Genomic DNA, 20,609 nt, shown 5'->3' with positions numbered 1-20,609 from the left:
GCTTCCTCTGTAAAACTGGAACAGGACCACATTGCTTACATACTTTGCAGGACTGAAGACTGGTAACGTCCCAGGAGTTATCATCAAAGTCAGGAATTTCAGGAACTGAAAAGAGAGTACATGGTGCCCAGGGCACTCACTGATAAGAGGAATCTGGAAACATCCTCAACCCTAATGCCCTTGGTAAGAGCCTCCTGGGCCTGTCAGATAAAACCCCATGTGACACATGAGACTGTAAGGAGAGGTTAGGCTGGCTTTCCCTGGCCCAGGGCAGTCAGCACTCAACTGTGGTGAGCCCAAGGCCACTTCATCCTCACTCAGCAACACATCGTGGGCACCTCATTGTGAAAGGGCATGCCAAGCATAGATTGCCCTATGTGAAAAATGAGTTTATGTAACGCACAATTCCACGTGCTCCCCTGCATTCATTCGAGGAGATATGTCTGGATAAATCTTCGTTGCTGTTTAGTTGCTCAGTCGTGTCTGACTCTTTGTGACCCCGTGGACTGCAGCCTTCCAGGCTCCTCTGTCCATGGGATTTCCCAGGCAAGAGCACTGGAGTGAGTTACAATTTTCTTCTCCAGGGGATCTTCCCAGCCCTGGGATCAAACCCAGGTCTCCTGCATTCTTTACCACTGGGCCACCAGGGAAGCCCCAGATAAATCTTTACTCCTGGCTCCAATTGATTCCACGGGCTAATTTGTTGTTTCAGTTCATGGTTTATTGAGAAGATAAACATGGAAAGTTAGCTTCATGTTGGATTTTAGCAAATGTGTCTAAACTGTTTTAAACTGCCCTCAGCACCAGATGATGACAGAAATCGATCCCTGTGGTTCCCGCCTCTCAAAGCTACTTTCCCACATCCTAGGTCTCCTTCTCCACCTCTCATCTGTAGATCTTTTATGCAGGTCCTAACAGGTTTCTTTCCATCTGAGTCGAGGTGGTTTGACTCAAGCAGCACTTACTCATCAAACTGGTGAGTCCAGGCTGTGGAGCAGTAGGTGGCTCAGAGGACATTGTGACCGATGGGTGGGGAGGCAAAGAGAATGGCTCAGGAGCTTCACTGGCCTGCACCACTGCCCCTCAGTTACAAGGAAGCAGAACTGAGTTCTGAGAAACGAGTGAAGTCCCAATCAAAGTATCCAGCTAGCGACATGGTACACAGGTCGGGGAGATGTGAGAGCAACGCGCAGAGAAAGCTGGATCTCAGCTAAAGCGACTGTAAAACCATGACTTACAAGGGCTTCATCTGCCTGCAGATAACCACCAAGCTTGATAATACACACCTATGTGTTATTTAAAAACACACCAGCCTTCTGAGATAGATTCCTCTCAAATTCAAGTTCTTTTGGACCCAAACTCCGCGGTGGGTTTGCCTCTGTCCTTGGGACAAGTGGCTGGATATAGCAGGGCCGCTCTGCGCACAGATGAGGGATCACATGGTGCCTGGGGACAGCGGGTGAAGGGACGAAAGGGACACTGAGAAGGTGGGGAGCGAGGGGGGACTGGGGTGCTACAAAGAGGGCAAAAGCCAATTATTTTAATTATTTTAAGATCTCTGGTGGTGGGTGGCCTAGATCTTTTAATAACGAGGTCGATGGTTATCTGCGTTGATTGTATGACTATAAACTAAATAGGTATAGTCACTTAAGGTAATCACACACACGGATGTCTGTGTACTCAGCTTGAAGTTGTTCATTGTTATAATGCCAACTTTCCTCCAGCCAATAAGGGTTTAGAATGTTTTGTTTTGGCTGCCTGTGAGGGGGGACTGGGGTGCTACAGGGAGGCCTGCGGCGCAGCAGAGGATGGGGAAGCTTAGCCACGACAGGCCGGTGCCCATATCCAGCCAGCGAAGGCCTAGAGCGCTACCTTCCCGTCGCCTGCTGGCCTGCACAAGCACCACAAAGAAGGCAAGAGTGGGTTCTTTTCTGTTCAGTCTTTATTTACAGCAAAGTACAGAGTACGTGCTCATTTAAGTGAGTGCTAACAAGTAAGTGCAGGGCAGTAGAAGGAAAAGGGGAAAGTGCAAGCATCTGAAAGACAGGAAAAAAAAAAAGGCCTAGATCTCTGTTTACCTACTCACCCTGTTCCTGAGGCAGGACCAGCCAGGCACTCACCACCTCTAAGGGTGGCCGGACACTGCCTTGAAGCCAGCCCACTGCCTGAGGAGGGCCGCAGAAGGCGCAGAGACCAAGCTCATGGCGGGGACTCAGCTCCAGACTCGCCCCGACGGTTTCCCGAGCATGCTCGTCTCACTCTCGTCTGCTGGGACACTGAGACTTTGCCCCTCTACCCTGAGGTCAGGGGGAAGCCAGCCCTTTCCCGAAGCCCAGCCCTGAGACCCAGAACCACCCTCGCCTGCCTCACCCACGTGGTCATTGACAGGCAGGTGGGAGTCTCCAGGGTAGAGGAGAGCATTTCCCTGCAAGAGGCTACTAGTTCCTGCCAATGGCTCTGGGCCCTGGGGCAAGTCAGGGTTGCTGAGTCAGGGACGCCGCACAACAGCGGCAAAGGAGGTGGCGCACCAACCAGCTGGGCTCCAGCTCCTCCTGCACACAAGCCTGACCCTGCAGCCTCACAAGAGGCTGGCATCCCACCCTAGGCACCACGACGAGCGTCCAAGCCAGCCCAGAGAGGTAGCAAGCCAAAGTCCCTGACCGTCCAGCAGCCAAGACCACAGTGGGTTGCTGCGGTTCACAGGCTCTGAAGGGTGAACTGGAGGCTTCTGCGGTACCCTTCACAGCCTGTTCTTCACAGACCATCGCCTCTCGAGGGCCCACGCTACCCACTCCAAAACCAATGATGCCTGAGGTAACACTGCATCTTCCTTACACACACTCCCAGCTCTCTGCTCCTGTTGGTCCCAGGATGGCAGAAGTTCCATTAGCATGAAGGCGTGTGGGACCAGGACTTCCCACAACACAGCGCCTGTTACCTAAGCACATGGTCCTTGGACAACACCTGTACAGCGGGAGAAGCAGGCGCCACCGGGCGTCTCTAAAGCCAAGAGACTCCCATGCATACGCAACCAACACTGCCCTACTCTGCTCCTATGTATTGCCTCCCCAGACAGCAAACAGTATCCATTTCTGGCCTAATAATTCTATCTGATGCTCCAGCAAAAACAGATCCAATGGCTATTTAAATGCCAATTCCTAGATTTGCCGCATAGAAAGCTCAAGTTCAGATAGATACCCAGTTGGCTAAATGCTGGGGTCCTCACAGGGCAGAGCTTTCCATCCCCTCCTTGCCCCAGACTTTCTGTGTCACAAAACCAGAGGAGTCATTAGCACGGCCAGTGAGGCCCCAGCCAAGAGGCCAAGATATCAAGGGGTGGGGCTTCCCTGGTGGCTCACATAGTATAGCGTTTGCCTGCAATGCAGAAGACCCAGGTTCAAACCCTAGGTCTGGAAAATCCCCTGCAAGAGGGAATGGCTACTCACTCCAGTAGCCCCACCTGGAGAACTCCATGGACAGAGGAGCCTGGTGGGCTACAGTCCATCGGATGGCAAAGAGTCAGACACAACTGAGGAACTAACACTTTGACTTTACCAAGAGGCAGGGCAGCCTGAGAACTGTTTCCCACCAAGGACAGGGCTACTCAGAGACCCTGGAGGCTTGGTCCCAACACCACCAGTGGATGAAAAAGCAGCTAAGTAAGTCAAGGCTCAGAGATGAGAAGACTCCATCTTCCAAGGCAGTAGGATAGACAGCCAAGGCACTGAATGGTTTGGCACCTGGGAGCTTCAAGTAAAGTTGAGCGTGCTACCCACCCAAGGGCCAAGGCTCCCCGAGACAGGGAGCGGCTTCCCCTGAACACAGGCCCGAGCAAAGCAGCAGGCCTTTGGGTCCTCAGGATCCTAACCCAGGCCTGCCATCCACCCTTCACCTCAGAGCTACACAAGGCATGACTGGAAAGATAATCAATACTGGTTTGGAAATGCGCACTTCAGAACTCAGCCAACCCACCGGGCACTGGCCTTCAGAGCAGGCACCCTGGGGGCCTTCCCTTGCTCCGACTCAGCAGTTGCTACTCTCGGGGCCTGTAGTCCAGTCTCCCGAAGGTCTCGGGGTAGCAAAGCCCTGTTGCGGATTAGGTTTGACTTTTAGACACAGCCCAACAGAGTTAGTCAAACGGAGTCCAGAAAAGGGGAAGCAAACCGGGTGAGGGTGAGGCTGAGCCTACGGGAACAATTCGATGTGACTAGAGTTAATGGTGTTGGATTTATCAGAATGGCTCCAACGGGCTACAAAAGCAATGGAAAGAGAAGGGATTCCCAAAATGTTTCAGGCTGTGGCAGCCACAAAGGTGTAGCCTATCGAGCACTGAGATGGTCCACGCCGAGATTAAAAGGTTCTGGCTCTTCTGCAGTTAAAAGATGAGGCTTTAGAACACTATACTCACAGCTCCTCCAGCTCATTAGGCCCCCTGCTTCCTCTAGCCCTGCCTACCAAGAATCTTCAGGAATCTGTACTGCTTCCAAAGAAGGAAGTTTCCACCAAGAGGGAGCCTCGGGGAAAGCTAGAATTCTCCACCCCAAATGCTTTCAGCCTAAGACTCCAGCTTGTAATTTAAAAGCGCTACTCTTCCTCCCTGCCTCTGTGCCCAGCTGCCAGGTGACGTGGCTGCACGGCAAATAAGGAAATCGGCGTGGCCGTGAGACTGCCTGTCATGGCCCCTGCTGACTTCACCTTGCTGCAAATCCCTCAAGGTGGGGAACAAACGCTACAGCTCCCTATACAGCAGAGCTCTCTGGCTGCCCTGGGAGGGGCTGGCTGCCAGGAGAGGTCCTCAACCAAAGCCCAGGCTGCTAGGGTCCACTGTGCACCCCACAATCTGGGGAAAAGCCCGAGGACTATCATTGTGACCTCCCCAGAAGACGTCAGCATCTCAGACGCTACAACAGGCATGGTCCTTCTTTCCTCACTCTGTCAGGAAGCAACTCCATCGCATCCCCACCAGGGAAGGAGAGAGAAGCCGCTCTGGTTTTCGGAAGCGGGTGAGCAAGGAAGGAAACAGTGAGCTGCCTGAGCAGCCGGAGGTGGGGTCGGGGCAAGAAGAAAACACAGAAGACTCGTTCCCCTCCGTGGGCTTCTTCCCTGAGTTTGATTTTTTAATTGAGGTCTTGCCTAATTTCAACTCAGAATAAAAGAGAGAGAGAGAGAGAAGAAAAAATAAAATAGGATATCTTATCCACATTATCCTAAATCTCCAGCTCCAAGAAGGTAGCATCTGGCAGGGGAGGCGATCAAAGGTTCCAAACTCCACTTCCAATGAGTCATGCAGACGCTGAGAGCCACGAGCCCCGAGCCTCCCTTCCACAGCCACCTGAGCCTGCCCCACGGGGCACACGCCGGGTACCAGGTGTGAAACCCCAGGTCCAGCCCCCAACACACTCAAGGACAGGCCCTCCTGCAGAATACTTACGGCAAACAGCTGTACAGTATTTGTACATTTACACAAAAATAGATCCTTTTATATATATATATATATATGTATTTATAACTGGTTACACGTTGGACTCATAATTAGGCATCACCAGTAGTAGTTGGCACAGTTTGTCATTTAAGCTCAGGGTCAGCTCCTGTTTCACTTCGTCGCTCCAAAGTACCAAAAAAAAAAAAAAAAAAAAAAAAGGCATTTCATCTCCATGGTGTTTTCTTAAATACAGCAATGTCTTAGGAAACCACACGTATAGATGCGCAGTGCCTCCTGCCCCCTCCTCCGGCCCTTTGGAGATGGGGTCAGTGCGGCCGGCTGCTCGACTCCGAGGCCTGCCTCTTGCGTGAAGGGGTGTAGCCGTTGAGATAGCCATTGGTCTGTCGTTTGGAGAGGCCCCCATTCAGGATGTCCTGGATGTGCTGCACAATGAGGTTGATGGCCACTGTGGAGCAGAGAAGGGCAGAGTGTCAGGGGTACGTGGGGGGAGGGGCAGGTCTGCGGGGCTGTTTGGGTGGAAGGCACACAGGAGCCAGAGATGAAAAACTGCTCCAGGAAGCTGGCTCTGCTGCTTCCTCCCCAGACCTCTATGGGGACTAATACGACCCCACAGCAGAGTTCTCAGAGTAGGATAACCCGGGACACAGTAAGCCCTGAATGTGAGGCTTCTTATCAGGATGCGATCAGAGGCAAGAACTGGATGGACGCAATCAACCCAAATTCTGTAGACGTGAGGACTGGCCTTTCTTCTGACACCATTCCACCAGGGAACCTACCAGCTCTCCACCCCAAAGACAGGGAACCCCACAGAAGGCCCTCTCCTCCAAAGGTAAGACTGGACTCTCCTTCCTTAGCCTTAGAAACAAATCATATGCTTCAGGCACATGATCAATGTTAACATAGCCAAAAACAAGATAAACAAGTGCTTTCTGGGGTGACACCCCAAGAACATGGCTCCCCCAGTGTATTCTCCACGTTGTAGGAGCTGAAGCCACTCATGAGGACACAAAGGCAAACCCAAGCTGAGGGCTGTTCTATAAAAACAACGGGCCTGTACTCCTCAAAAATGTAGTGTCCCAAAAAACAATAAAGGCTGAGGAAGGTTAAAGGAGTCGATATTAAGTGTCCTGGATGTGACGAGTGCACTGTGGCTTGAATGAAGTGAAATTTTCATTGCTGTGACTAACTCCCAAATAGCTCAGCAAAAAATTAACTTTTTAAACAGAGGAAAACTGAAATAAATTATAAAGAAATAGGAAAACAGGGTCTTCTCCCAATTCAGCTCTGCCCCATTACGCCTAAATCCAGACAGTCCTACTTTCTAGACAAGGCAAAGCTAATGCATGAATAAATGCACATGGTAAAAATCCTTTCCACCCCAGGAAAAGCCACCTTGAGCTTTCTAAATGAAATTAGGAAGGAACTCTGCTTTTACTAGAAATGGCCTTAGATACAAGGTGCCCAGGTATCACTGGGAACAACAGCAGAAGGTATGCACCGCCCTCCGATCACTGCCAGAGAAGCAAGAGCAAGTTCACGTCTGACCCCGCTTATGTACGTGCGTAAACACAGTGGCCTGTCCTTGACGCTGGGTGTGTAGGTATGAACCCCCTTCCAGCTCACAGCAGCAGCCAGGGCCTCCGCCACACCCATAGAGCCTTGTTTGGTTACCACGTCCTATCCAAAGTATAACTGACAGAGGGAGGAGTCATGCCCTATGCAAGGCGCCCCATGAGGACTCACCGAGATTATCTGCACCTCTAGGAATGATCACGTCAGCGTATTTCTTTGTCTGTGGAGAAAGATATTTATAACACATTAGATGGATTACAGTGTATTAAAGAGAGAAGATGGCCCAAGCCCTTCTCCAAGGGAATGTGGAGAAAGGGCTAGCCTTCGCCTACTAATCCCAGAGGGCAATAATCTGTTACTTCCGATGTAATATATTTTATCCACTTTATCGAATTTATAATAGATCAGCTTTTTCCTGAGTTCTCATTAACATTCAACACTTTTTCAGCTTACAACCTGCACAATGAACATGGTCTTGGAAACTAAATACATAACTGCCTCTTCACCATTATGAAAAGCCTTAATTCGTAAAACCCAAACTTAAGAAGCAGTTCACCTTGGACTTCAACAGTTTGTCTAGTCAGAAAAAGTAAGTCCCACTGATGACCATTTTCACACAGCCTTAAAAAAAGAAAAAATTAAGCACACAGTTTTTGGGTTTTTTAGTTTACTAAGACTTTGTGAACCATTTTGCAAACTACCGTGTCCTGGTGAGGCTGTGTAAACAATGCCTTAGGACATGGGTCCTCACCCTGCGCTGTGTCCATACTACAGCTGCGGAATGGCCAGAGGCCCAGCGTGACCTAGGCAGACAACGTATCAGGCCCGAGCTCACACAGAGTGAGCTGCTCTTTCCTGAGCTGAGTGGCTGCACAGGGGGAACTGGTAGGAACAACCTAGAAAATACTTACTTAAAGTTCTGAGTTCCACTACAACAAGTTAAACAGCAGAAAGTTGGCAGTAAACTGTAATCTATGTCCAAAAAGAATACTTTGTATTCTTATTATTAAGCTAGAAAGGGCGGAGAGGTCCTCAGATGGATGGGTAGAACTTCAGAGCGCTACAGCCACCTCTGCCTTCTCCTCAGAAACCTAATCCTGTGACCCAGGCCTCTCCAGGCAATGAGCAGGGCATCAGGGTTACTCAGGCTGACTCACACAGCCTGCCTGGTTCCGGATATGAAACAAAAGTCAAGTTGGTTTTGAAGCAAAACCTACTAACATACTTGAAGAAACAAAGACAGCTTGGGATCATGTTTTTCCAGCACAGAAGAAAGAAGTTAATTATTAACATTAAGAGAAGTAGAGAAATCCCCACTCTACACTACTTCCCAATAGCCCTACATGAGCCAGTCTCCCTAAAGGCATCAGCCAAGATTAGGCGAAGACCCAGCCTCTCTCACACTCCCACGACTGAACTCTAAATTCTTAAGGAATGAGAACATGGTTTAGCCAACCTGAAAAAGACGTATGATGAGGTATGAGTCTCCTGAGCTAAAATTCTTTCCAAAGCTAGGCTCTCTCCCATGCCTTCCTCTTTCACACCCCACCACTCCACCTCTTGTAACCCTGACAGCCTTCCCCAAACGTTCGCCTGACTTTCCTCAGGAAGCTGGGGTGCTTCCTAGGCTGAGGGCTGATTCACTAAAAGCTGAACACTGCCCAGTCTCTACCCTTCCTTCTGGGAAAGTCATCTCACTAGAGAGTTCCCAGCTCATGGGGAGGCCTGACGAGCCTGGGCAGAAGTACAGGAAGCCTGCTCCTCCATGGTACACCTCCCACAGGGGAACTTACATAGGGACCAATGACAAGCTCAAAATAGGGCTCAAAGGGGGTAGCAGAAGAGATTCAGAAGGGAAGACTCTGCAGCTGAGGGCTCATGCACCAACATGCCAACCGCCACAAATCTTCTGAAGACCCAAGTAGTCAAGTCTATCCTTGGATACGATGCATCCTTAATAAAATGCCTCCCCATGAGCTCACCAAGTGAGAAGTATACAGCTTGCAGGAATATCGGACAGCGGGATCCTGCAGGGCCACCCCAAAAGAGAGTGGTGGGGCAGAGCCCCAGGGCAGGAGACAAAGCACCAGTGACTGCCTTTCTTAGGACTCGACAGAGGAGCAGCCAGAGGGGCGAGTGAGATCCTGGCTGGGGAGCTCAACTCACAGACCTTTATTTGTTTCATTACATTTTAAACACTAAATTCAATGAAAAACAAGAACACAACTCACTGGCAAGCAGAATTCCTCAAAGGCAGGCTTGACGAATGTAATGTACTGAGATAAAATCTGCTCAAGGTCCCTCCCTCTTTCGCTGATGTCCCTTAATACTAGAAGAGAAGGAAAAACAAGAATCAAGAAAACGGTGCATGTCCGCCCTTTGCGAGGCTGATCAGGATCATACAAGCTCCACGAGGACTCTGGATGAGTCACACGCCGGATTCCTGAGAGACTGGACCAACCGTCGGTCAGCAGCAGCTTTGGGGAAAAACAAGTTGCGTTTTCAAGTCTTGCTACAGTCAAACTCAGCTATGACAAAACACTCTCTGAAGCAAAAGGTTTCCGGGAAAGGCCATTAATCTTCTCATTTCAAGCAACACTTGCCCTAAATAAAACTTCATTGTGAACCCCCCCAAAAAGGTAGGACAGACTCATAACAGGAAGGAGACTAGGCCCAGAGAAATGGTGGGGCTTCCTGGCAAAAGGGGCAGGTTGCCAGGAGACGTCCTTTGCTCGTCCTCATCCCGTTACCCTTGCACGCACTCACCTGTGTGCAGGCTGGCAACCCTCTGTGGATGTGCCACCACTGTCTGCCTGGTTCCCGGCCACACTGGGGCCCCTCCACCGGGTGGAAGTAGGGCAGAGGGCCCAGCTGCAGTCAGCCACACCTGCCCACCTCAAACACAGGAGACCACTAAGCAAAAGATGAGAAGACTATGGTGTCAGAAACCATGGCCAGAGCTGTGAAGTAGCCCAGAGGGACACAAACTTATCATCTTCCACCTTCTTTCTCCTCAGGGTGGGGGGTGCTTTTAACAGAGTCTTTTGTCAAAGCACAGAAAAGGGTCCAGAATCCTGGTTCTGCCACTGTACACTAGCCTCCCTGGGCCTGAGTTTCTCCCAAACTCAGCAAGTTAGTTTGATTCCCATATCAAAAGCAACCCCTCCCTTCAAATGTTTTCAATCATGACTATTAAAATCTTTCCCTCCAACCCCAGAAGGGTATCAATTTATCTATAATCATTTGCAGTGGACCCTTGGCTCCTCTCAATCACTTGTCAAGTAATCGTTTCAGTATGGGATGAAACTCACTGTAAACAAACACAGGGAATACTTGTGAGTGCATTTCTGGAAAGCCGTGTCTGTAAATAATTCTGTGGACATGTATGCACGCACACAGGAACACACGCACGTGGGGAGGGGTGGGAAACAGAGCTTCTCTGGTTACAGTCCAGGCTGGTGTGAAGTCTGTAAGATCAGAAGGCTGGAAAACTGTCAGGAAGACCCCATTCCAGAAATCCAGGTAACACACTGCTACCACCACTGACTCCCAGCTCCACGATTCACAAGGGTCTTCCCCCCATGAGCCCTGCTAATAAAATGGTTGGTTGGTCCCTACTTGTCAGGATTTGCCTCACAAACCCAGCTGCCTGCATGCCCAGCCCAGCCAGGAAATGGTCTTCTTGGGCATTTGGACATGGGGCCCTGCTCCAGCTGCTGCCGCTGCTCTGCCAGGGACACTCAGCGGCCAAGTAGAAGCTCCAACAGCTGCCACGTGGCCAAGCCCCATGGGCCTCCAGAGTGCGGGCCTGTGGGCCAAGGGGCTAAGCTCGCCAAAACACACAGCCCGTGTGGCCTCTAGCTCTTCACATGTCTCCAGATAAAGCCCAAAGGAAAAAGGAAGTCAGACCAAAAGGGCATCAGAGCTGGGGGGGAGCGGGGAAGCAAACACATGCCTGCACTTCAGCAGCTTTGACTCAAAACCGTGCAAGAGCCTGATTTGTTTTGCAAGACATGCATTCCCCACAGCTGCTGACAGCCTCAGCGCCGTGGAAATCTCCATCCTCCCTCTAGGACACACACGCACGGACTCTCCCCTTTCACAGTGCTCTGCCGCTGCCCTCAGCCCACATCTGCAGCTCTCCTCTGCCTTGCGGACCTAGAGCATCACTTGTCATGTCATGGGAGTGAGGACCACGGGGAGAGACCGGGTGGAGCAGGTGAATCATACCCCCCTCTGCTCTGGAGCCCAAAGCTGCTTCTGGCCCCATCATCTAGAGCGATGGAGGCAAAACCTTCTCTATTTGATTCCTGACCCCATTAACTACTACCTTTGTGGTCTCAGACAAAAAGCTCATTTTCCTTAACTGTAAAGCAGAGACCACAATAGCACCTTGTCTCACAAAGCTGTCACTTAGGAAGACTGAAGATGTGCCTAAGATTCTTCAGCACCATGACTGGCACGTGGTGTGTTTTCAGTAAGCCTAAGAGACACGATCACGACGCTGACAGGACCTGAGGAAGCTCCAGGAGAGGGATGGCTCCCTGATAAAGCAGACCATCAGGAGGACACGAGCTGGGAACTCAGCTAAGCAGGCTGGACCCAGCGGGGGTGGGGGTGGAGTCCCAGAGAGCAGCTGGGAAGGAAGGGGTGGGGCTCCCGGGGGGAGGGGAGGGCAGACACATGGAAAGACAGAAAGACAGGACGGCGAGGGGGAAACAGGCAGACGGGAGACGTCCCGCAGCTTCCACGCTGGAACAGGAGACGGCAGTGGGCAAGAGGGCTGTCCAGACATGCGAACACATAAAACAGAAGGCTCCGCCCACCTCTGCTCCCAAGAGCCTCCCATCCAATTACCACCTTAGACAGACAGGACCCCTCCTTGAGCCCAGGACAACTTGGGACCAGCTAGTTCACTACAGTGAAGTGTCCTCCTCCTCAGAGTCAGGAAGCGTAACCAAGCCAACCACTGAATCAGAACAAGGTCTTGGCACCATCCGGAAACTCCAGAGACTCAAAACCGTCTGTAACCCCGGCACACTTGCTGGGCCAGGCAGGTCATCTCAGAGCGCCCTGCAGGGTAAAGGGCAGGAAACTCCAGGCCTGCTCTTCCCTGCCTGCCTTCCACTCGGCCCTTCCAAATCAGCCTCTGCTGCTTCTGGTCAGCCAGAGCCAAGAACCAAATGCAGAAGGACCAGAATAAACACAGTTCCTCCACGGTTGTCAATTCCCTTTAAAGATAAGTTGAGCAGATGTGTTATTCTAGTAAAAGAACCAACTGCCTATGTCAAGGCTCAGCGAAGCCCTAATTCTATGTAAGCTGGAGAGAGGGCCGTGGCAGGCGGGCCTGAGGCCGGCGGTCCCAGGGCCCCACTGCAGGTCCTCTCTGATCCTGCTCCAAAGCTAGGCTACACTCACACAGAGAGGACGGCAGGCTTTGCTGGGAGGAGACCAATCCCCTAGACGCCAAGGGGCCCCCTGGGAAGGAAGGAAGTCTTTCCAAAGGCTATGAGACTCCCTCCCTTCCACATGAGGGTCAACCTGGAGTGTGCCCGGGAGGATGTGACCCACAGACAGGAAGACCACAGCTCTCAATCAAGTCCCCAGGAATGTCCTGCTCCACAGCTCCTGACTAACCCTCCTTCCCTCTCCCTTACCCCCACCCCGCCCCAGCCCACAGAGCATGTTCTCCTGCCCTACAGTGACAGAGAGTGAGTTTGTAGAAACAGCATTTGGGAAGTCCCACTCGACCAGCAGAAGGGTAACTTGGCAGTAGGTGACACGACAGGATGGCGGATCTGAAAGAAGATGGTGAGCTGCCGCAGGGGCACCGGGGAAGGCGAGGGGTGCAGAGCTGGCCCCGAGGCGAGCCGCCGCAGGGGCGCCGGGGAAGGCGAGGGGTGCAGAGCTGGCCCCGAGGCGAGCCGCCGCAGGGGCGCCGGGGAAGGGGGGGTGAGAGCTGGCCGAGGCGAGCCGCCGCAGGGGCGCCGGGGAAGGCGAGGGGTGCAGAGCTGGCCCTGAGAAACCCTCGGAAAGGCCACCTCAAGCCTCTCCTCCATCTCACGGGAGGATCCTGGGATGAGACCTACCTAATCCATCCCAGAATTATCCGTCGAAATCAGGCGTGTCACACCACAAAACGTGGTTCCAATTTCCACATTGTTTGTACTTACTTCTCTCTCTCAGGCATCACGCCATCCCCTGGGACATTAGTACCACCTGCTGGACTAATGGCATCAGCCCAGGTGTTACCAGCTCCTAAGGACATGTCTCCTGAGGTTCTGACAAGTCCTGATGGAACACTAGGGAAAACAGAACATCAGCTACCATTTCAAATGAAGCAGGTTTCTGATCTGCCACGGTGACATTTATCCACTCAAGCCACCACCAGGCGTTGCCTCTCACAGCACAACTATCCTAGGAGCACTAACCAGTCATCACATGACCCACCAGTAGGAAAGCAAGGCGCGAACAGGCTGAAACCCAACCTACTCCAAGTCACACGCCATCTAAGCAGTGAAGAGTGAAAGAAGCTCTGAGTGTTAGGCGCTCAGTTGTGTCCAACTCCTTGCGACCCCAAGCTCTTCTGTCCACGAAACAAATTTGTTTCATGAACTGGAAAAGGGAAAACTTCACACGCTTTGAGGTTGGAAGGCTTTGGGTTGGGGCTTACGAAATCTGAATCTGCCACTGACTTGCTCTGTGACTAAGGGCTAAGCCTGGAGTATCCTGTGTCGCTCCTCCTCCACATGATGGGAAATCGAACCTTAGTCACCCTTCATCCCTCTCCTCAGTCACTTCCACCCCACTGCCTAGGCTGTGTCCTGTCGGCTCCAACTCTGCTGGGTTCCCCATCTCTCCTCAATGGTTCATGCCCCAAGATGCCACCCACAGACAGGCCTCCCTGTCGTCCAGATCAGAAAACAGTCCTAACCAGCCACAGTGTCTATTTTTGCAGTGAGCACCTTCTTGGGTTGCCTAGGCCATCAGACCACCACATTCAAGTCCAGACCCTGCTTCCCCGACAAGGCCTCCGGAGCTCTCGGCTCTGCGCCCCAGGGCTGAGTCCACGGGCCCCCGCTTCTCCAACGAGGCGGCCTCCAGAGCTCTCTGCTCTGTGCCCTAGGGTGAGTCCACAGGCTCCGCCTCCCTGCCAACAGGCACTTCAGTGTCTTCCACACAGGCTCAAGGTGTTCAGAGGGAACAACCAACTGCGCTCCTGAACTGTCTGGACAGAGTGACCAAAGCTTCACAGAACTTTCTGGACAGCAAAGGGCAAGCAGAATGGGGAGATGGGACCAGCTGCCCAGAGCTGCCAGCAGAGGTGTTCCTGCCCCAAGATGTGCTACAGTGAGTCCCCATCTTGACTGGGACACCTATGGGGAAATCATAGGGAGCTAAGCACTTAGCCAAACTTCTCCCCAGCAAAAACAGAAGGTAAACTTCTTATTTCAGGTCTGTTACCTCATGAACCTTTAACAAAACAGTGAGTGAAACTAATTCCTTCTCAAACGTCACTGGGCCCCAGGGACACGAGGCCACCGATGCGCTATCGGCAGCTTCTGGAACGCACCTCTGCGGGAGAGCCGGGTGTCCGCATCTGTGTCCACAAAAAGCTTCATCTGGAACAGGTCTCGCACCTCCTGGGAGTAGAAGGCCAGGATCCCTTCGAAGAGCACCACGTCTGCGGGGTAGACAGTAACTGTCTCCTCCTTCCTGCAAACCAGAGGGTAGAAGAGGGGCTGGGTCAGGTGGGAGCAGCAGGTGAAGGGGAGTCTGGAGTCCCATCCCCTGGACTGGAAGGGTTTAAGCATAGCCTCACAGAGCCCTGGGGCCACTATGCAGGCCTAAGAATGAGCACCAGTGCGGCTGGGCCAAGGCCTCCTGTAACCAGCTCTTTGGAGCTTTCACTGTAAAGCAGAAACAGTGGGCCTACATCCCTCTCCTTGGAATAAAAAAGCCTGCTGCTAAATGAAGAATAAAGACACACAAAAGGAGACGTGAGCACTTTCCCCCCTCACCCCGCTGGAGGCATCCCTAGGAACGCTCTGAGTCCTGGCATGTATGGAGCCTCACACTCTGAACTTTCAAAAACAGAAACTCAGTTTTCTCCCAAGAAGCCCATCCCGTCCCCCTATGCTGAGGCAGCTGGGAGGAAGACAGAAGGGGCAGAGGGAAAGGTAGGGATAAGAAAGTTTTAGATAAGAGACTGGGAAGGGGAAGGGTCTCTGTGGGTGGAGGAAACAGCCCCAGACCTGCCTGGTTTGGCTCTCTTCCTCATCAGCAAAGCAGAGACACACATTACTCAGTCATCCATCTGCCCACGGGGTTGGGAAGCCCCAGGCAGAGAGATACTAATGTAAACATGACTTTTCAAAAGCCGGGGCAGTGAAAACAAGTGGAGGGGCCTGATGGGGCCTAGCTCTGCCTCAACTTTCACTGCACTCTTTTATCTTTTGCTTCTGTCCTAAAACCACATTGCACCTCATTTCAAAATTCACTGGAAGTAAAGTAAGGATACCACTGAAGGTTTACCACTGACCCTGACTGGCAGAGCAGCAAACATTTGTGAAGGAAACCAAACATTTATTTCAAAAGCTCCTTAAGATGACAGGTTTTATTTGCGCAAACATAGGGAAGTCCGCCGCAGCTGCCCGCCAAGGAGGAACTTCCTCCCCATAAACATGCTTCAATTCTTTACTGGCTCAGTCCCCTGGGCTCGGGTCTAAATTCTAAGGGAGCACTGCTGGAGAGCTACCAAGGTGGCAGCACACGGGGCAGAAAAGACGGCAGGAAAGGGCCAGGTTAGAGCAGTCAGGAGATTCCAGAGCAATGGTGTAACTCTTGATGCACAGAGAGTCATCTGGGGAGCTTTTAAAAATATTTATTCCTGGACCCTACTCCCCTGGGCTTCTGATTTCATTAGTCTAGGGTGTAGCTAGGGCATCAGTACTTTTTAAAAGCTCCCCAGGTATTTCTTCCTTTTTTTTTTTTTAAGGCATGAAACTTTATTTACTTAACAGCAGAGGTTTGCAGTATATTGAGCAGATAAAAATACCAAGAGAAACTGCATCCACATTCATACTAGGGAGACTTCTAACTTCTTTATTTTAGAAACTGACAGATAAAGAAGGAAATGGAAAGTCTGAATAACACAATTAACAAAATGTGGTTTGAGCATACATATAACTTTGTACAAAACTTTAAAATACAACTGCAGCAGGCACAAAAATTAACTGTCAGGCCACAGTGGAATATGAATCAATTCCAAAAAGTAGAACTCACTTGTACTTTTGTTTTTTTATCTATCCTGTTTGGGATTGCAGGGCATGAAATCTATGGATTTGATTTCATTAGTTCTGGAAAAAAATTAAGCTAGTATCTCTTCAGATATTGCCTTTATTCTCTTTCCTTTCCTTCTGATTAAATATTTTTCAGGTCTGAACTACCTTCCACGTCTCTTAATCTTTTTTTTTTTCCTCTTTTTCTTTCTTCATCCATTAAGGCATTAATGCATTAATGGAGGATTTCTTCAGCTCAATCCTCTATTGTCTGAATTGAGTTTTTCTTTCCACTTTGCTGCTAATACATCTACTGAATTTGAAAATTTTGCCACTGTGTTTCCCATTTCTAGAAGCAATTTCTTTTTTCATACTTATACATTATTTTTTTAAATTTACATTTGCTTCCCCCGATTTTATTAAGATATAAAGCACTGTATGAGTTTAAGGTATACATATAATGATTTGACTTACATTATGGAATGATAACCCTAATGGGGTTAGTGAGCATCCATCATCTCATATGAAACAAATATCAAAGAAATAGAAAAAATATTTAGGATGTACTCTTAACTGCTTTCACACAGAACGTACAGCAGTGTTACCTATATTGTGCTGTAAGAACATCCCTAGTTCTTATGTATCTTTACAAGCTGGAGCATGTACCTTTTGATTATCTTCATCTAATTCTCCCTCCTTCACAAACCCTATCTCCCCATTCCCCAACCCCCTATGGCGGTAGCAATAATCTGATCTCTTTTTCTATTAGTTTGTTTTTCTGCAGTATAATCAAGCTACAATACTGTGTCAGTGGCTAGCACACAACACAGTGATTTGATATTTCTACACATTTCAAAATCTTTAAGTCTAGTTATCACCTGTCACCACACAGAGACATTGTTATTGAGTAAATTCCCCACGCTGTACACTTCATACCCGTGATTCGCTTATGTTGTAGCTGAAAATTCGCACCTCTTAATCTCCCTGTTTCTTTTTCCCTACTCCCTTCACTTCCGGCAACCACCAGTTTGCTCTCCGGAGCTATGACTCTTGTCTCTGTTTTCTTGTTTGTTCATTTGTTTTGTTTTTAGAGTCTACATAATACATAAAACCATACAGTATTTTCTTTGGCTGATTGGTTTCACTTGGGATAATACCCTCTAGGTCCACCAATGTTGTCACGAATGGCAAGATTCCAGTTAAAAAGCTTCCCCAGCTATGCCTGCAGCCAGGGTTGAGATATACCAGTCTCTGGGATAATGTCAGGTACTGGAAAGCAGTGCCCACTGTGGTTCAGGATAAGGAACCACACTGGGCAGAATTCAGAAGCAAGATGGATAGAAAAAGAGATCAAAAAGTGAGTGAAACAATGAGTCACTCTAGGCCGCTGCCCTGGGCCAAGAAGAGGGCAGAAAGGCTCTGCTGGGAAACAAACAAAACATGTCTTCCTGGGATTTCTAGGGCTCCATCTGCAAAACACACAGACTGTGCTTACACAGACTGACACTGTCTGGCAGTGCTGATCAAGACTAAAAAGACTGTTGACTGTTTCAATTCAGTCATCCTCTTCAATCCTGGGACAGGAAGGAGAACAGAACTGCCTGCCCCATGGGTGGTACCCCCGGAAGCTGGAATCAATCACTTCCCTACTCTACGTGAAGGTCTAGGTGCGAGAAAATTTTGATGCAGTTTAGAGCTAAAAGCAACATTTATTGAGCTAGCCCAAGATGTGCTAGAAGGCACGTATGGTGCAGTGTCCTGTTAGGAGTCTGGAGATGGGAACCTGGAGTATTAGAGTATTTGGGATAACCTAGCACAACCTTCTCACTTGAGAATTATTCCTTACAGTGAAGAAGGGGAAGATCAGAGAAAGGTATTTACAGAGAATAGATGATTTCTCAGTTTCCACCCAACATTCATTTGTAGGCACCACAAAAAACACAAGGGTGGAATGGGATCAGTTGACTCTGAGTGGCTGGGTCCCTCACAAGTGGCTGGGGGACTGTTGAGGTTTTAGCTGGTCACAAAGCCTCACAGAAGAGTTGGACTCTGGGCCACTAAAGAACAGGATTTTAAAATAAAATATATGAGAGCAGAATTAGGAGAAAAAAGTAAAACACGTCTAGATGTGCAACTCTGTGGGGTTTTTTGTTAATACATGACCTTGATGGAGCTCATGCCAAGAAGATACTCATCTTCACCTCCTGCACCTGACTACGCTGGTCAGGCCCAGACTCCTCCCAGCTCCCCTCACTCCACTCCCTTCCATCGGGCCCTTATCGGTGTCTCACCTGGGCCACTCCAAGGGCTTCATAACCAGCACTGTGCATCCTCTTTCCCTGCCACGAGAATGACCTCTCCACTACTACATAATAGCCGTCTTTGGCTCCCTACTGCCAACACGTTTGTGCCCTGGCTCTGAGGTCTGTGCCCTTCCTGATCTGAGGCCTATCTACCTCCCAGCCTCCTCCACCTCCTGCCACTCTCCCCACATACCGACCCCCTTCCCTCCGTACCCAACCCACTGCAATCTCCCACCAAGCTTGCCCCTGAAATGCCTCCCTACCCATCACCTTGGAGATCCCTTTCCCAATAACTTCTTATGCTTTTCAATGCACAGCTTAAGTATCACTTCCTATACGAGTGCCTGCTTTGACTACTCCAGCCTCCTTCCTCCTTTACATCCCTCCACAGGTCTGTGCCTTACCTGTCAGGCTGCAGGTTAATTCTGTAGCAGTGCCCCACCCCAGGTGGGCTTGACTGTCTCTTGTCAACCTGACGTCACCACCAATCTCTGCTAAGGCTGCTGCTGCTGCTAAGTTGCTTCAGTCGTGTCCGACTCTGGACAACCCCATAGATGGCAGCCCACCAGGCTCCTCCATCCCTGGGATTCTCCAGGCAAGACCGCTGGAGTGGGTAGAAACTACAATTTCCAGAATCTCTTTCCCTAAGTGGTTCCAGCTACTTTGCCAAAGGAAAACTTAGAAGATGAAAGTGAAACAAAATCTAAAATTTTTAGGAGATCGTAACAGCTAGACAAGGAAACTGTGGACACTCCACATAGAGGCTGTGGGGACTTCCCTGAGGGGCCCAGGGGCTAAGACTCCACACTCTGAATGCCCCCCCGAATCCTTGGTCAGGGAACTAGATTCCACATACTGTGACTAAGACCGGGTACAGCCAGGAAAAAAAAGGCTGTGGGCTCAGATGCAGCAGATTCACAGACTTGCCATGAAGACAGTTTCTTTTCCAGTGGCCTAGTCTGCCATCAGTGGGAACTCACTTCTCTGATTGTTCACCTGCAGCCTCCCAGATCTTCACTCTCCCAGCCCCTCATTACTTATGTTAGTTCCAATTTCTACCTAAACATCCCTCTATTCCTGTACAGTCTGTAGAGGCAGATACAGGAGGGGTATTTTGTTCTTTGAATGTCAATAGAACCGGGTTCATAATAGGAAGTGCTTCCATCGATACCAGAGAGGTATGAAGGTGAGAACCAAAGCAGCTGGACTTTCCATCACAATGTCCTCCTCCAACCAAACCTCTGCCACACCCTCAAGTTCTGAGAAAGTTCCAGAGAGCAGCACAGAATGTGTGAGCTAAACTGCATTAAAAGCTGAGATGTGTCCTAAAGGAACACACAGGGAGATAAAGACTGGGCTTTTAAATGGAGAAACAGACATAGAGAATAGACTTATGGACATGGGGAGAGGGGAGGACAGGGCGAGACGTAGAGAGAGAGTAACATGGAAACTTACGTTACTGTATGTAAAACAGATAGCCAGCGGGAATTGGCTGTATGTCTCAGGGAACTCAAACAGGGGCTCTGTATCAACCTAGAGGGGTGGGATAGGGAGGGAGGTCTAAGAGGGAGGGGACCTATGGCTGATTCGTGTTGATTCACACTGATGACAGAAAGCAACAGAATTCTGTAAAACAATTATTCTTTGATTAAAAAATATATTAATTAAATAAGATCAGGTTTTTAATCATAGAAATACTTGGTAGTAACAGTTGCATGAGATCTAATTTCCCATTTAAGAAAAAAAAAAATATCAACTCAAGAGAGAACAAGATAAAGGAACTAGGAAAGAAAATGAAAAGTGGGAGGGAGAAACTCTCAAACACAGCCCAGAGCTGAAAAAACACTTACTGAGCCATCACTAAGCCCAGGATATGAAGCAGCTGCACATGGCCTAACACACCACTTTGGAGTGTCAGATGTGCCTGGGAGGCCCCGAAGTGAGCAGAGAGCCCTGGGCAGCTCTGAAGGAGCTCTAGGCCAGCAGGAGGGAAATCCTCCAGAAGCCCCT

General features: G+C 50.0%; 1 protein-coding gene across 3 annotated transcripts in view; it reads right to left on the bottom strand.

The window, feature by feature from the left end:
- The window catches only part of UCK2 (uridine-cytidine kinase 2), a 72,890-nt gene continuing 57,767 nt past the window's right edge, over nt 5,487-20,609 (bottom strand). For all 3 annotated transcript variants that reach the window (XM_018046435.1, XM_018046437.1, XM_018046436.1), the window contains exons 4-7: nt 14,589-14,731; nt 9,247-9,344; nt 7,187-7,235; nt 5,487-5,888 (exon numbers count right to left, since the gene is read on the bottom strand). In XM_018046435.1, the coding sequence (XP_017901924.1) occupies nt 5,749-5,888; nt 7,187-7,235; nt 9,247-9,344; nt 14,589-14,731 (430 nt within the window). In that variant the 3' untranslated portion in view covers nt 5,487-5,748. The remainder of the gene's footprint in view (nt 5,889-7,186; nt 7,236-9,246; nt 9,345-14,588; nt 14,732-20,609) is intronic.

This window comes from Capra hircus, chromosome 3 (genome assembly GCF_001704415.2).
Source record: "Capra hircus breed San Clemente chromosome 3, ASM170441v1, whole genome shotgun sequence".
Classification (NCBI taxonomy): Eukaryota; Metazoa; Chordata; class Mammalia; order Artiodactyla; family Bovidae; genus Capra; species Capra hircus.
Note: the sequence above shows the minus strand (reverse complement) of the source record. Positions and strands in the feature narration are given on the sequence as shown.